A 16,008-nucleotide genomic window follows, 5' to 3' on the forward strand; every position below is an offset into this window, starting at 1 on the left:
TCATCTGCTATTTTCAAAATAATGTATACATTTGAAGTAAAGTTGTGTAACGGGACATTCTGCAAAACGAGTACTTTCTACTTTTGTAGAACATTTGATACCAATAGATTTTGTGCTTTTACTCGAGTACATTTAGAATTTCCGGGTTTTTATTTGCAACAGTACAATTGCAGTATGGATACTTTTACCTACGTACAAATTGGGAGTACTTTTTCCACCACTGCGTATGACTAAGTATAACCGGTACGAGGCCTAAGATTTCTGCTGGCTGTCAGTCAGGCTGTTCTGTTCTTCCCCGGAGGTCACCCTGTTGCAGGAGGCAGGCTTTCTCCGCCATCAGCAAAAGAGAGGAACTCGTTTGGCTGGTTCCAACAAAAGAAAAGGAAATAAAATCCTGGGGTTTGTTCTTTGTCATCTATTACACACACCGGGGCAAAAAGGAATATGCTGGAGAAAGTTCCAAACTATGATTTCGGGGGAGCTTCTCTTTTCAGTGTCTTAAAGTCCTGATACACACTACACAGTCCTTCATTTGCTGTCTTGTGTGTGTGCGGCAGTACCCCCCCCCCCCCCCCCCCCCCCCACGCTCCTGGCTCCCTGCCCCTTCTACCACATTCCTGTTTTACCTGTATGTGATATCATGTAAAGCACTGTCTCTTTCACAACTAAAAGCCCCGGTAAGGACAAAACGTAATGACCTGTTTAAATATATAATTCTTTTTTTTTATTTTTTTACTACACTACAGTATCTAAAGAAGCCAGTTAGTCAGGCAGTTTTCCTTTTAAACATTTCATTAGGCATGGAAATGTTTCTCCCTGCATATAAAAGCCTTGCATTTACAGCGCACTGTTCACTATGTTTAATCTGGTTGTATTTGAAAACTAGGTTAAACAGAACTAAAGTGAACCTCTTTCTTTCCTCTCTCCCAGGTTTGCTTGCCACTGTTCGTTGCTGGTAGACTGAGCAAACACAGGTGAATAACCACCTCAAGAGGGAGACAAAGCATCACTGAAAAGCAGACAAAAACGAACATACCTCTTTCTATTCACAATAATGACACATTTGCCCTAAAGTGGAGACGGATAAAGCCACCGCTGGCCAATATTCCCAAGGAATGCCCTCACAATCAACTTTAATGCGAAATCGTGTTTTAGCCGATATTCCTGAGCGTGTTTTTTTTTTTCCTCCAGCCATGCTTCTGTATCAGTCTGATACAAGGACAGTTAATAGGCCAATAGCGGAGTTCATGACACTGAGCTCACAGCCGGCAGGGTGTCTTGTGTGGAGTCATTCACCTCTGTGTCATTGACTCCGTGTGTGACACACTGGCACATGTGCTGAGTGAGGGACTACCTCACTGCAGCAGATTACATGCCAGTGTGAGCTAAACTAGAGGTTCTCATGAATGCGAGTGAGCTGTAGATTGGCTTTTCCAAATAGCCAATGTACATACGATTAAAGTGGTTGAACTCAATATAATGTATAGAGTTTACAAAAGAAGCAAACAAAGAAACATGTCCTCCTGACTTTGCTATAGTTCTGGATCCGAACCATATTGTCTTTTAATTGTTCCATAAATAACTAGCCAGTCAGTTAAGGCTTTTTATCAGTTTTAATTATCTCCAAACATCACTACTGTACCTTTTGCATAAAGCATTGAGCACTTTTCTTTCCATTAGAGTCTAATCTCTAATATATAATTAGCCATTTTGACTTTTATTAGTTCACACACCATGTACAGTAGTGGGTCTTAAATGAGGGTTAGTAATATATATCATGTGGATGCGCTCAAAGATAAATATTCTGTTATATTCTGTGCTATCTCGTTATTCTTTTTAATGATGGCTCACTGTGATGCGTTTTCAAACATTGAGAAAGACAGTTATTGTAACAAAAATATATTTATTTGAAAAAAGGGGGGGTGCATTCCGTAGATGCTTAAAAAACATTAACAACATTCAAGCACACCTAATGTACGTTCAGTATAACACCATTACCTTATCCACAGTGTTAGGATACAGTCTGTTTGTACTGAGCAGAACATTTTGGAACATGTGTGCCACAGCAAATGGAAATATGTACCAACAGGAACAATGACCTTAATTCTAATCCTAATTCATCTTTCTGTTTCCGCAACAGAAAACAATTTGTTAATGTGTATTGAGTTCACATTATTTATTTTGTCTCTCCAACACCATCAGTGCTTATTTGTGCAGTCCACACTTGACCCAAGTTTCTTCTTTTCATGCGGAGCTACTGTCCGAACAAGCTCTCAACTTCTTCTCAGCCCATACTAAAGTCTGTTCTTGAAACTGTCCCGGGAGACATTTTAACCACTTAAACCCCATGTGGTTGAGCTGAGTCCCTCAGGCCTCTATGCTAGTGTATTGTCTGTTTTATGTTATTGTGGGGAAAGCGTTCGCTGAAAATAGTCGGCAAATCTTTTTTTTTTTTTAAGCGAACGCTTTACCCACAATAACGGATGCTGGGGACCAGCACATGATGGACATCGTTAAATGCTCTTCATCATCTGTAGAACAGCATGTCAACCAGCAGCTCCAGCAGGTTGGTCTGTCCGATGACGGGCCTGAAGAAGAGCTCCGTGACCAGGCCGTGCGTGATGCTCTGCAGCGACGAGGCGGTGAGGAGGATACGGGCGAAGCGGCCCTCGTCCCAGGGATGGAGGGGCTGGACCACCTCTTTCAGGGCGTTGTGGGCCTCCTGCTGCAAGCACTCGACGAACACGGACGCCTTCAAGTCTGGTACGTCTGGAAGAAGACAGCAAAATACGTTAAGTGACAAAACATTTGATAGGGTGCAAAGATAATATATCCCCTCCATTGTGGTCGTAAAGGAAGCAATTGGGCCTTTTTTGTGTTTTATCCTTTTGACATACTGTATGTACAAATATAATTATGTTCTTAGGCATTTTGTCTATAAAACGGTCAATGAATCAATCCCAATACTGCACATGGAGGAAAATGAAAGAATCTTGAGTGATTGTCGAGGGATTAAATCAAGACAAGATGCCATTCGTTCACGCCAGCAGATGAACACTAACCTGGGTTGAATATGATGGTCCCTTTGAGGTAAGCATATTCCTTGGGACTCAGATCCAAACTCCAGAACTTCTTGAGGCAGGACTTGAGCTTGCTGACACCGGCCATGGTGGGCTGCTCTCTGTCCGTCTCAGAGTTCTCTTTGCAGTTGAGCAGGATCTTCTTCAGCATGCTGTCGGCGGGGCTGTCGATCACCTCAAAGTCCACACCTTCCTGGGCCAGACCCAGGATGAAGAGCGGAGCCCAGCAGCTCTTAAGGAGCGAAAACTGGTCGTTTGGTGGGAGCTGGTTGAATGCAGGCAAGCTCTTCATGAAATTAATGGTTTTAACCAGAACCGCAGAGGCTTCCTGGCAAATGTCAGACGGCCTTTTCAAACAAACTGTCCGCCGCGTCTCACAATTGCACCCGTGTGGTTTTGAGTTGTAGTTATTGTTGTTTTGATTGCAGGTGCTGCTATCCTTTCGGCTCAGGATGTTGTAGAGGATGGCGTTTGAGTGTTGATCGCTGTGATCTGAGCAGTGACACCCCTTCTCCATGTCGAGGCCTGTAGAGATCGGTGCAGTTGCTGGGTTTAAAACTCTGAATTCAGCTCAAATGCTACTGTCCTCTCACTATGTCGAGGTCTCCGTCTGCAGGCTACTGGTGCCTCTGTCTGCTGTGATGCCTCTATTTATAAGACCAACCCTCCCCAGCCTTGGTGGACCTTGACTTGTCAATACTCCTCCGTGAAAAACAACTCACTGTATTGCAGAGCAACTGACTATGAGCAATCCCTGGGAAGTAAGATAAGCTTTTCTCAATGAAAGAGGAACTGCTGGAGAAATGCCCTGGATATCAGGTGCGGTGGGCCTTATCTCTGAGCATGTGTCATTAACCCAGGCAGTACCATGCTACCAAGGACTGCAGAGGTAATCAGCCAACTCACACTGCCAGCTCACACCGACAGAGGTGGAACGAGGCCAAAGCCAAGAAGGGGGCAATGACCTACAAGTTAAGTCCTTGAGGCAGCCGCATACTGTATAGCCAACCCTTCTTTTTTAATATTAAATATATGTTCAGTGATACCCAATCTGTTGGTTTGCCAACTTGCCAGTGGTTTGCCTTGGCAAAACACTTAAGAATTTATTGACAGTCTATTCCAAATCTACAATTATGATTCGCCACAATAAACATGACTTATGTCTCATGGAAAACTGTAAGACACTATGATCATACATACACACGGTATGTCTACTTACAGAATGGCATGCTGGGCAGGACAGCTGAAGTAGAACCTATATAACTATGCATAGCACCTATAGGCTCCAGTGTAGCCTGACAGCGCGTTGTGGGTTTGAGTCCCGATCCCTTTGCTGCATGTCTCTCCCCATCTCTCCCTGTTTCCTATCAATGCATCGGGGCATAAAAGCCCCAAAACATATCTTTAAAGGACCACTTCACCACTTTTCAACCTATCTTCATATTATTGGTCCTCACTAATGGACCAAAAATAGCACCATGTTTTTCGACTCGGTCTGTCTCATAGGAGGGCTGTGGGCAGTTCAGATACCCGTCCACCAGTGACATCATCGATGGGGAATCCAAGCTAATAGAAACAGCAGGCTTTCTATTCCTGAAAATTTGCAATGCGAAAATGGAAGCCATCGTTCTCACGATAATACAAATGTAAATATTCTTAAAGAATCACACCCGTGTGAAGTGAGTGGTGCAACTCCGTGTGGGGGTTCCCGGGGGGGTCCCCGTAATTTCCAGACCCACAGGAACACGCCCAGGGTGCCGGCCCGGTTCCGGCGAGCCGCCCCGTGTCCGAAACGGTTGAGGAATGACAGAGTTTCCGTGTGGGGGACCCCAGGGGGTCCCTGTACTGTACTGTATTGTCACTGTACTGTCACACCCCGTGTGTGTGTGTGTGTGTGTGTGTGTGTGTGTGTGTGTGTGTGTGTGTGTGTGTGTGTGTGTGTGTGTGTGTGTGTGTGTGTGTGTGTGTGTGTGTGTGTGTGTGTGTGTGTGTGTGTGTGTGTGTGTGTGTGTGTGTGTGTGTGTGTGTGTGTGTGTGTGTGTGTGTGTGTGTGTGTGTGTGTGTGTGTGTGTGTGTGTGTGTGTGTGAGTGTGTGAGTGTGTGAGTGTGTGAGTGTGTGAGTGTGTGAGTGTGTGAGTGTGTGAGTGTGTGAGTGTGTGAGTGTGTGAGTGTGTGAGTGTGTGAGTGTGTGAGTGTGTGAGTGTGTGAGTGTGTGAGTGTGTGAGTGTGTGAGTGAGTGAGTGAGTGAGTGAGTGAGTGAGTGAGTGAGTGAGTGAGTGAGTGAGTGAGTGAGTGAGTGAGTGAGTGAGTGAGTGAGTGAGTGAGTGAGTGAGTCAGTCAGTCAGTCAGTCAGTCAGTCAGTCAGTCAGTCAGTCAGTCAGTCAGTCAGTCAGTCAGTCAGTCAGTCAGTCAGTCAGTCAGTCAGTCAGTCAGTCAGTCAGTCAGTCAGTCAGTCAGTCAGTCAGTCAGTCAGTCAGTCAGTCAGTCAGTCAGTCAGTCAGTCAGTCAGTCAGTCAGTCAGTCAGTCAGTCAGTCAGTCAGTCAGTCAGTCAGTCAGTCAGTCAGTCAGTCAGTCAGTCAGTCAGTCAGTCAGTCAGTCAGTCAGTCAGTCAGTCAGTCAGTCAGTCAGTCAGTCAGTCAGTCAGTCAGTCAGTCAGTCAGTCAGTCAGTCAGTCAGTCAGTCAGTCAGTCAGTCAGACAGACAGACAGACAGACAGACAGACAGACAGACAGACAGACAGACAGACAGACAGACAGACAGACAGACAGACAGACAGACAGACAGACAGACAGACAGACAGACAGACACTTGGTTGTGAAAATCAGCCAAACGCAATTTTTGTGCTCGGACAGACCCAGCCAGGGACGGACACAGCCAGCCACCCACGGACATACATAGCTCCGTAAGGGAGTGGTTGCACCACTCAAAAGAAAATGGGTTTCTTAACTGCCCCCGGCCCTCCTATGAGACAGACCGAGTTGATTTTTTTTTGGGTATTTTATCATGAACATTAGTGAGGACCAATTATATGTCCTTTAAAGGAAGAACATGGCATGCCATGGAATCTCATCGTTCACTCATTTGGAGGATAAAGTCTGTACATGGCTGTCTGCACATGTGCCTGGCACACGTTCTTTTTAAATTATCTCTGAGATTAAGTCCTCCTCGATAAAGCGAGGCACGTTTATTTGTAGCCTATAGCACATTTAAATAACGATGCAATTCAAAGTGCATTACATACAGTAAGACTCTGAACCCCTAATTGCTCCCGATGTGCAGGTTGGTGCCTTGCATGGTTTCCTACGGCATCGGTGTGAGAATGTGTGTGTTAATGGGTGAATGTAATGCACAATCTCTGTAAATCGCCTTGGATAAAGGCACTATTATAAAATATAAAATCCATTTATTTACATAAATGATTATAGGCCTCAAGGAACACTCACTGAGGGTCACTGGACCACACTTTGAGAATCACTGACTGTACCTAGATTATTTTTGAGCTGTGCCAACCGCCTCCATTAAGTGACTTTGTGTGTATATCTGTATGTATGAGCACCACCCATTGACATTAAGTGAGCCAGTGTGTAGGTCTGTATGTATCTATGAGCATGACCCATTCACCCCGGCAGCTGACGCTGATTGGAGACTATGACCTATTGACTCTGCTGTTTCTCTCTCACACACACACACTGACCACTGCAGCACTGCCAGCACGCACGCGCGCACACACACACACACACACACAGTAACGCCTGAGGGCGAGGTCGCGTGCACGCATCCACCTAGGTGATAGCAGACTGCTGGGCGAGCAGGGAGTCCTTTAAAGTTTTATGTCTTAATATATAATCTTTTATGTAAAACAAATGTTCTATATGAATAAACGTGCCTCGCCTTATCGGGGAGGACTCAATCTCAGAGATATCATTCAACTGTAGGCCCTGGCCTGTACGCACATGGTCATTAGGCCCTGGCCTGTACGCACATGGTCATTTAAAAACGTGCACCAGGCACATGTAACATAATCAACCAAATAATAGCCATGACTATTTGAAAATAGCCGATCTACAAGCTCACGATGCATCGCAAAGCCACACGTTTTGAGCTTATAGTAGTTCTGTTATTGGGGATTTTTATGCATTTGGAAACGTGTGAAATGTTATATTGTGCACAATGACTACTTTAACTTTTAAGGGATATTTCACTTTCAAACGTTCAGACTGTCTTGTTTGCAACTTCAAACTCCATTTTAACCATGATAGATTATATTCACTTAAAACACCGTCCTTGGTTGGTTCTAGTGACTGATATTGCAGTGTTAATTTTGACAGTGAATTCTGATTTAGTCTTTTGAATAACACCTCAGTCATCTGAAATTGTCTAGTCACTCTAGTGTTAGTCAACTAAAAATCAAAATCTTAGTCTTATAGTCTTTTGACAGTAAATTCTGTTTTAGTCATCTGAAATCGTTTAGTCTTTAAAGGGGCATTCCACTCATTTTCAACATTTTACTATGTCATTAATATACCTTAGAGCTGTTTCACCGTGTTAATTTCACCGTGTTAACGCATGTTTCACCATGTTAATGATTTTTTTCAGATCTCCAGTTCAGAATGCGGGGACGTTTTTTATTATTTTCACACAACGGCTCTAAGGTATATTAATGACATGTTGAAAATGAGTGGAATGCCCCTTTAATTGTCTAGTCTTAGTCGACTTAGTGTTATACAACAACATTAACACTGGTGAGGGGCCTTTTTTCATTTCCTTTTTAAATATATCTCTTTGATGTTTATTTTATTTGAAAGTGAAATATCCCTTTAATGGTTTGGCGCCAATACTTTTGTACTTTTGTTGTACATTTTTAATACATGGACCTTTTACATGTAACAAAGTATTTCTACATGATGGTATTGATACTTTAAGTAAAAAAAACGTGAGTACTTCTTCCACCACTGAGTCAATGAAGGTTTATCTATCATCACATTCCGGCCGATCGTTGTTGGGTTGTCAGCATACGGCATGCGCGATGATGACATTGGAACTGTGCGAGGAGCTCATGTGCATTTATACATCACAGTACATTATGTGCTAAAAGAACTATTGTTTTGTGACTCGATCAGTGAGTCCATACATTATCAGTGGACACAGGAAAACGGAAGTTAAAATGAACATAATTGCATAACTCAGCGATTTAACTGTGGGTTGTTGCCACTGGTATAACTTGTTTGAATAGTAACTCTATTGTACACATGGCAAAATGTAGCCACAGATGTCAGCTAAGATTAGAATTCACCTGAGGCAGCATAGGAGAGGAACAGGAGGGAAAGCAACTATTCATTAAACCTATATAATGCCATGAAGGGACTTGTGTGGGCTGAGAAACTGAAGAAACAGTTCTTAGACATTACATCGTCAATGGGAATTTAGTTCTATCATGACAGCCACCAAGTCCTTGACCTTGTTGTTTTCTCTGCTAAATGTACTGTCCTTTGACTCTATGTTTTCTCTGCTAAATGTACTGTCCTTTGACTCTATGTTAAACCTGTTATGTTTAGCCTACTAAAAAAAAGAGAAACATTAACGTCACCAGTATATTCATAATTGTATGCAAAAACAAAATACATCTTAAAAGTTAACATGGTGTCTTACAATATTGCAACAAATCATTGTACTATCCTAGAGATGGTAACGCCTTGGTAGGTAACTAGGTACTGATTCAAGGGATATTTCATTTACAAAACAAATGTGGGTCATTTTAACTGATGGTGACTAATACTGCCCTCCTAATATGGGTCATGTTCAATTACTTTTTAAATTTAATTGAATAATTGAAAAGGAAAAAGGGCAGCATGAGTCACCAAAACTCTCTGGGGTGAGCCTGAGTAGATGATAAAATGACCCAACATGTTTTTGAAAGTGAAATATCCCTTTAAATATTCACTGAATGGGTGTACCAATGGAGATCTAGATTATTCCGTTTTAGATATTTGTATTTATACTGGTCCATATCGGTGCACTCATCAAACTGCATGCAGACTTAGTTAGAACCCAAAGACTGCACACCCCCAATCCCATTTATCAATCAGATGGTCAGGTGCCAATGATCAAAGCCCATGTACAACGTCAGATCGACTGGTCAAGCCTCTGAGGAGATCAATGAATGTGAATGGAAAAGGAGTCCATTTAGACCTGACCTCGAAATCTTTAAAAAATCTTCTAAATCCTCCAGTTTTCTGAAATAAATATTTTCACAGTTTTTCAAAAATAGCAGACCTACAAGCTCGTAGCACGCCATGAGCTTGTAGATCTGCTATTTTTCAATAGCTAAATTATAACAATGTTTAAAACACCAAAAGGGGTTCCCACCCAAAATGGGTTAATTGAGTGAAAGATCACTGGAAATGCTAATAAATCCCTGCATTATGCCATTAGTTCAATTTCAGATCGATTGGTCAACCCACTGAGGAGAGAAATAGATGAGAATTTTTTTTCTTCATTTTACGGGATTAAAGCTCTCTCCTCTGCCTCCTGTAGTCCACGATCAGCGATTTGGTCTTCAGAAAACTGAACATAACTTTAAACTTCAATTTATTTCCATAAATGTATAGATGTCATCGAAGATTTGATATGACGAGGAACAGAAGGGAAGGCTTTGCAAGTGTTTAATCCTGTATGGTAGGCAGGGACATACTGGATGCGGTGCTGAAAAATAGAGGTCTTAAGCATTACATCATCAACGGGAAATTTTTTCAAGGGGGTTTTCTGCCTTGAGGTTGTTATTTTACCATAAGTCCCCCTTCTTAAGCACTGTTGATGATCTGCCCGGTTATCTTTTCTGTGCCTAGCACCAAGGTTTTATACTGATAAGCTAATTACTTTATTATTGTGCTAAATAAACAAATGGAGAATCCTCACCGAGTCCCTCTGGTCATGATATTTTAGTGTTATATGGATGTCAGGGGATGCAATACTACAATTACAAAGCTATGGATACATACAGGTACGCCACAAGAAGCTCAATGTTACAACCCTATTACCTTTGCTAAAGTGATTAAAGTTCTGTAATATTGAAAACATAGCGCTGTGGAGTCAAGGTCACACCCGGGTGAATGACCGCAATAAAGAGATTATATGTGAGACACAACTGGCAGCACCAGTCACCAAAACGATTGTGTCTGCCTTTTTTGTTGTTGCTCTATTGCAGTGGCTCTCAAAGTGGGGTCCAGGGGCCCTCCGCAAAGTCCGCATTCTTTGGGGGGTTCTAAATTGACCCGGCTTACAAGTCTCTTTCTGTTTTGGGGGTTGTTGAAATAAATAAAATATAAAGTCTGAGAAATGAGAAACACTGCTCTAGCATTATTTGAACACTCCCAGAGTTGAATAATCTTGTTCTGGTGTACAGGGTGTGTTTCTGCACTAGAATAATCTAGACAGTAAGAAGAGGGAGCACAGCTCCCATAAATTGGCCTCTCTTCGCTGGCTTCCTGTCAACTACGGAATCCAGTTGACGGTTTTATTATGGGTTTTTAGAGAACTACCTGTTAGGTAGGCCGCCCCCTCTTAGATCCTCTGACCAACTACGCCTGTTTTCCCCTCTGTCCCAGTCAGACCCAGTTAAATGCTACTCTAATGTTGTCCCAAGGCTGTGGAATAGTACTTTTTATTAGGTCTTTCCCCTCATTTGTTGTGAGCTTGTATATCTGCTATTTTTTTTTAAATAGCCAATGCTATAGTGTTGTCTTTTGTATTTAATACCTTCCATACGTTTTATATATTTATTTTGATGCATTCATTTCAAATTCTTTGTCTTTGCTACGGCATGGCAAGGCAACTTTATTTATACAGCACATTTCATTTCATACACCAAAGGCTTTACAGAATAAAAATGTAAAGTACTATGCTAAATGTGTTTCATCATATAGCTACACCTGGTTCACATTGGTCAACTTTTGTTGATTACAAATAAACCATACTTTGCCTTGACCTTCATACATTATGTGTGAAGGTCATGATTCTGGTGGTTTGACATGATAGCCGAATGATTGGGTGCAAAACGTCATCGTCTGCAGTGTCCCTATGTTTTACAAACCACCCTGGACCGCTTGCTCTACTACTACAGTATGTGTCTTTCCCCAGCTCTCAAAGTGGGGGTCCAGATGTATGAGATTTGTACACTCTCAGAGGCCTGTGGTCCTTGCAATTAACAATATAATGTTGAGGACCCAATGCACTAAATCATTGGTGGTATCCAGTGGTGGATAGTAATGAAGTACGTTTAAAACTACTGTTCTTTTTCTTTTTTACTTTACTGGAGTATTTCCCATATTCAATACCTTTCTACTCCACAGCATCTCATAGGCAAATATTGCACTTGTTACTCCACTACAGTTATTTGAAAACCTTATAGTTACTAGTTGTAGATTTATTACAAAACATACATACACTTTTACACTTTCAGCCCTACTGTATTTTGGCTATTTGTAAATAGCCAGCCAATATACTAGCTCACAACACTGGTTGTGAGTACTTTTTCCACCATGGTATCGTGTGTGTGTGTGTGTGTGTGTGTGTGTGTGTGTGTGTGTGTGTGTGTGTGTGTGTGTGTGTGTGTGTGTGTGTGTGTGTGTGTGTGTGTGTGTGTGTGTGTGTGTGTGTGTGTGTGTGTGTGTGTGTGTGTGTGTGTGTGTGTGTGTGTGTGTGTGTGTGTGTGTGTGTGTGTGTGTGTGTGTGTGTGTGTGTGTGCGTGCGTGTATTCAAAACACATACATACAGATTTTTATGTAGCCTATACTTGTGCATACAATTATCAACAACAAAGTAAAACAAAGTGTGATGCACAAAGAAAATTGAACGGGGGTCTGTGTACTAATGCATATCAAACTGGGGGGGGGGGGTCCTTGAAACTGAACAGAATTGGAATGATTGTTGCTGCATAGGGAGACGTGATCATTGTGACAGTTACACACTCTACTAGTAAGTGGTAACCTCCCCTGGGCCCGGGGAGGCGTCCTGACAGTTGTAAAGGCCCACGATAAGGAAAGATAATTATAGCAGTTGGGAGCAGGCAGAGACGGGCACGGAGGACAGACGCTTATCTCTACCCAGATAGTAAACATAAAAAAGGTCCTTTAGTTCCGTGAATGCAATAAGGGCTGTTTGCTATATGCATGCAGCACTGCAGTGGAAGTAGAAGATTTGTGATGGTGTAATATGATGTCATTTCTGTCACCTGAGGAATGTCCTGTTTTTTGCACGTCTTTCTGAAATTCAAATTTCAAATTACTTTTCTTTTATGCATTATGAATACCTTTGCAGAAGTAAGTAAGTGAATGAATGAATGAATGAATGAATGAATGAATGAATGAATGAATGAAAAATGTGTAGGGTGCACAGACCAGGCACTAGTAGGGGTACACTACTGGGTGAGGGTTTGAATTGAATCCAACTCCTGTTTTGTCTTGCATTGTCTCTTCTCACTTTCTGCCCTTGCTTTCCTGTCTCTCTACTACAACACATGTTCATGTCAAGGACCCCCAAATGTATTATGTATTTGGCCATGGACCCCTGAAAAGATTTTGTGCTAGAGTCCCCCATAAAAGACTATTTGTCTTCTTCTTCTTCTTGTAGCTGTATCTACAAGACCATAACGCGTCGCTTTGTGATTGTGACACACTGTGAGCTTGTAGATCGGCTATTTTTGAATATCCGAAAAAATGTAAGATTCCCGGGACTTGGAACCCACTTTGAGAACCAGTGATGTAGAACACTGACCTGACTGAGTAGAATATAGCATAGCAATGCCAAAAATAGATGTGAAAAACAGAAAATGAAAATTGCTACAGCTCTTGAGGACAAACAAGTGATCATTGTTCAAAGCATATAAACAGAGTTGGAGTGAAATAACAAGTTTTATATGTCCCCATAATGAGGCGAGGATATGTGAACTCGAGTTTCCAGCCTCTGGGAGTCATTGAACTCTTGCTGGTGTAATAGGCAGGCCAACAGCCCTGCTTTGTGTTTGCATGATGTCCAGGACATGACACTTGACAGGCCTTGACCTATTGTTAAGATTCAGCTTGCCTGGTCCCCTCTCCCACAAGGTCATCAACCTAGGGGTAATGGCGCCCCCTTATGGTAGGATATGTTTTTGTGTGGACCCTTCAGTTCAGCTGGTCTGCTGCCACTCAGCACTCAGGCCTTCTGCCACAGTTAGACCAGTGGTTTTCAAACATTTTCATGTCAAGGACCCCCAAATTGATGTGTAATTGGCTGCAGAGTGCAGATCCCCATTTGAAAAGGCAATATTTTTTTAGAATTTAGTTAAGCCCTAACCACACCAAAGGGTTGAGACGGTTTTAGCGTTGTCCCAGCGGTGTGATATGTCCTGTTGCACGTTGACCCACGTTGTCCCAAGTGATTCAACGCATGGAATTCAATGGCCCAAACCACACCAAAGGGTCACCATGTGTAACGCATAGGATTCAAACTCGGGCCTCCCACATGAAAGTCCAACATCTAGACCAAAGGGATATCCCTCTGGACTGGGGGAGATATTAGACTTTTGAGGCCATCAGGTAGAGGCTCTGAGCCACTCTGCTACACATGCAACTCCTTGCAACCGTTTGGACCCAAGGAGTTGCATGGTGACCCTTTGGTGTGGTTAGGGCTTTAGGTGCTAAATTAGGGTACGGTACGGTATTCAAACAGAAAATTAATGAATTAACCAATCAATTAATTAAATAAATAAACCCTTACTGACATTTAAAATTGCAAAGTTGATGATCCACGTACCAGACCAGCCTTGATCCTTCAGATATTTTACAGCCTACATCTTTTTAGACATGAACTACGTTTCATGTTCTGCCTGTGACATAATGACTTTAACAGAAGAGATGTTACACTTAGGAGCTCAATTAGGCAGTAGGCGTACTATGGGCTACTTGTCAACCACTAAGTGTCCTACCTGACACCAATGAAAGAGTGTAGAGAGACCACCTCCAAGGCTCCAACCACTGCATTTGTACTAGTTATATTGTATTATTAATACAGATGGGTTTAAAATAATGTTTTATTCATTAAATGTGCAGCTTATTGCATTTCACCTCCTGTATCCTTTAGTGATTCATATAGTATGACTGCATGTATTCTGTGAACTTGGAACCCCTCAAAAATGTGTTTGACAGGCACACACTTTGTTTTCTTACATATTTCTTTAATTAACTGTAGGCAGTTGTACACTCATCTAGATTTTACACTCTAAATAGTAGGCTACGTATCACATGTACTTACTACTCTCATGTATGTGAGTTTGTAAAGCACACATGTAGCAAATTTCAACTTTTTTTGTAGGCAGCTATATAAGCACTCTTAAGGTTGGTTCACACAAATACTTTTTCTGCTATATACTTTATTTTAAAGGAAGATAAATATAGGGGCACCAGGGTTACTGTGGTTAAAGCATTCACAGTCACAAGTCAGGCTAAAGTGATGTCACGATCCAGAAGTGAAGTGTAGTTTTATGATCCAATAAACCCATGCAGGTGAATCTAGGTATCTAGGTATGAACTCTAATAGCACCAGCACTACTTGGCCCAGTCTGACATGTAAACACACAAACTATAACTCAAATCCTCACCTCAGTAGCCTAGGCCTAGTGGTGGAAACTGGAAAGTAGCCTACATTTAAGCCTACTCAAGTACTGTACTTAAAGGGATCATATTTCACTTTAAAAAATCTTTTGGTAATTGACTAATTGTCTCCACCAGGCCGAAGGCATGGGGAGAGAGTATGTTTTGCACTCCATCCGTGTGTGTGACCATCCGTGTGTTTGTCCGTCCGTCCGTTACCAGCTAATCTCCGGCACCGCTAACCCAGTTGATGCCAAACTTGCACACACACTCCCTAGATGCCAACAACCTCTGCTCCCAATTTTCCAGAACAGCCTGTTATAGCGCCACCAGGAGGCCGACTTTTGTAAAACATTTTTTTTAATATTACTCCTCCAGATTTTGTCCACAAGTATCTCTATAGTAATGTGCTCAAGACGGATCTGTCCGATATTTCATATTCCATCTTAATTGGCTAACATTGGCTTTCAAAGTTTGCATGATTGGCCCGTTTTGAACAAAAAGCCTCAAATCATGAACGCAGCGTGCAATTTACGTGAAATCTTCCACGCACTTTCCTACCTTTTCACATTGGCCTGTTATAGCGCCACCAACACATTTTTGGAACAAAATGCCTCAAATCATCCAATTGTCATCAAAGGCACAAGAACAAATGGCACCCTTTTCACATTGGCCTAATATAGCGCCACCAGGAGGCCACAACCTGACCTGGCCTGGTGGAGACCTGTGCCCCGAGGGGCACTTTTTCTAGTTTTATCATCTACTCAGGCTTAGTAGTACACCCCAGACAGTTTTTGAGCGGTGCCTCCACTCCATTACGCAGCTATGTATGTAATTATGTACAGTATGTCTACGCATCCCAGCACGGATGAGCACGGAAAGTTGCAACACGATAACTCTGTCATTTCTCGACCGTTTCGGACGTGGGAAGGCTTGCCGGAACCACCTGGCCATGTTCCTGGGGGTCCGGATGTTCCCGGGGTCCCCTGTCCCTATGTATGTCTACGCGTCCTAGCACGGATGAGCACGGAATGCAACACGATAAATGTCATTTAGTAATTCGATATTTTTATTTATTTTAGCTGCCCGCCCCCTTCCTATACAATTACAAACCCATTATAACTTCAAACTCCATTTTAACCATGATAGATTCATCGAAAACACCCAACCTTTTTTCTGGTCCTAATAATGTGAGGGGCCGTGTTTTTTCATTTACTGTTTTCATTTATTTTTAATAATTATTTTGGAAAATAACTTCCTCTAGGAAAGACAAAAACATTAAAAAGAACTAGAAACAAAT

The 16,008-nt window shown here is 42.3% G+C and overlaps 1 protein-coding gene across 1 annotated transcript; it reads right to left on the bottom strand.

Annotated features, from left to right (window-relative positions):
- Positions 1-2,017: 2,017 nt before the first annotated feature.
- On the bottom strand, positions 2,018-3,661 carry nr0b2a (nuclear receptor subfamily 0, group B, member 2a). The gene is made up of 2 exons (XM_079502953.1): positions 3,063-3,661; positions 2,018-2,769 (listed from the first exon to the last, which is right to left on the bottom strand). Exons 1-2 carry the CDS (start codon positions 3,595-3,597, stop codon positions 2,528-2,530), a joined length of 777 nt encoding a protein of 258 aa, XP_079359079.1. The 5' UTR covers positions 3,598-3,661; the 3' UTR covers positions 2,018-2,527.
- Between the last annotated feature and the right edge of the window lie 12,347 nt (positions 3,662-16,008).

This window comes from Electrona antarctica (genome assembly GCF_951216825.1).
Source record: "Electrona antarctica genome assembly, chromosome: 6".
Classification (NCBI taxonomy): Eukaryota; Metazoa; Chordata; class Actinopteri; order Myctophiformes; family Myctophidae; genus Electrona; species Electrona antarctica.

Bases quoted from the DNA above. Each gene is read 5' to 3' on its own strand.
- nr0b2a (XM_079502953.1), bottom strand. From the start codon at position 3,597: ATGGAGAAGGGGTGTCACTGCTCAGATCACAGCGATCAACACTCAAAC. The intron at 2,770-3,062 runs GTTAGTGTTCAT...GTCTTCTTCCAG, and splicing joins GACCATCATATTCAACCCAG to ACGTACCAGACTTGAAGGCG.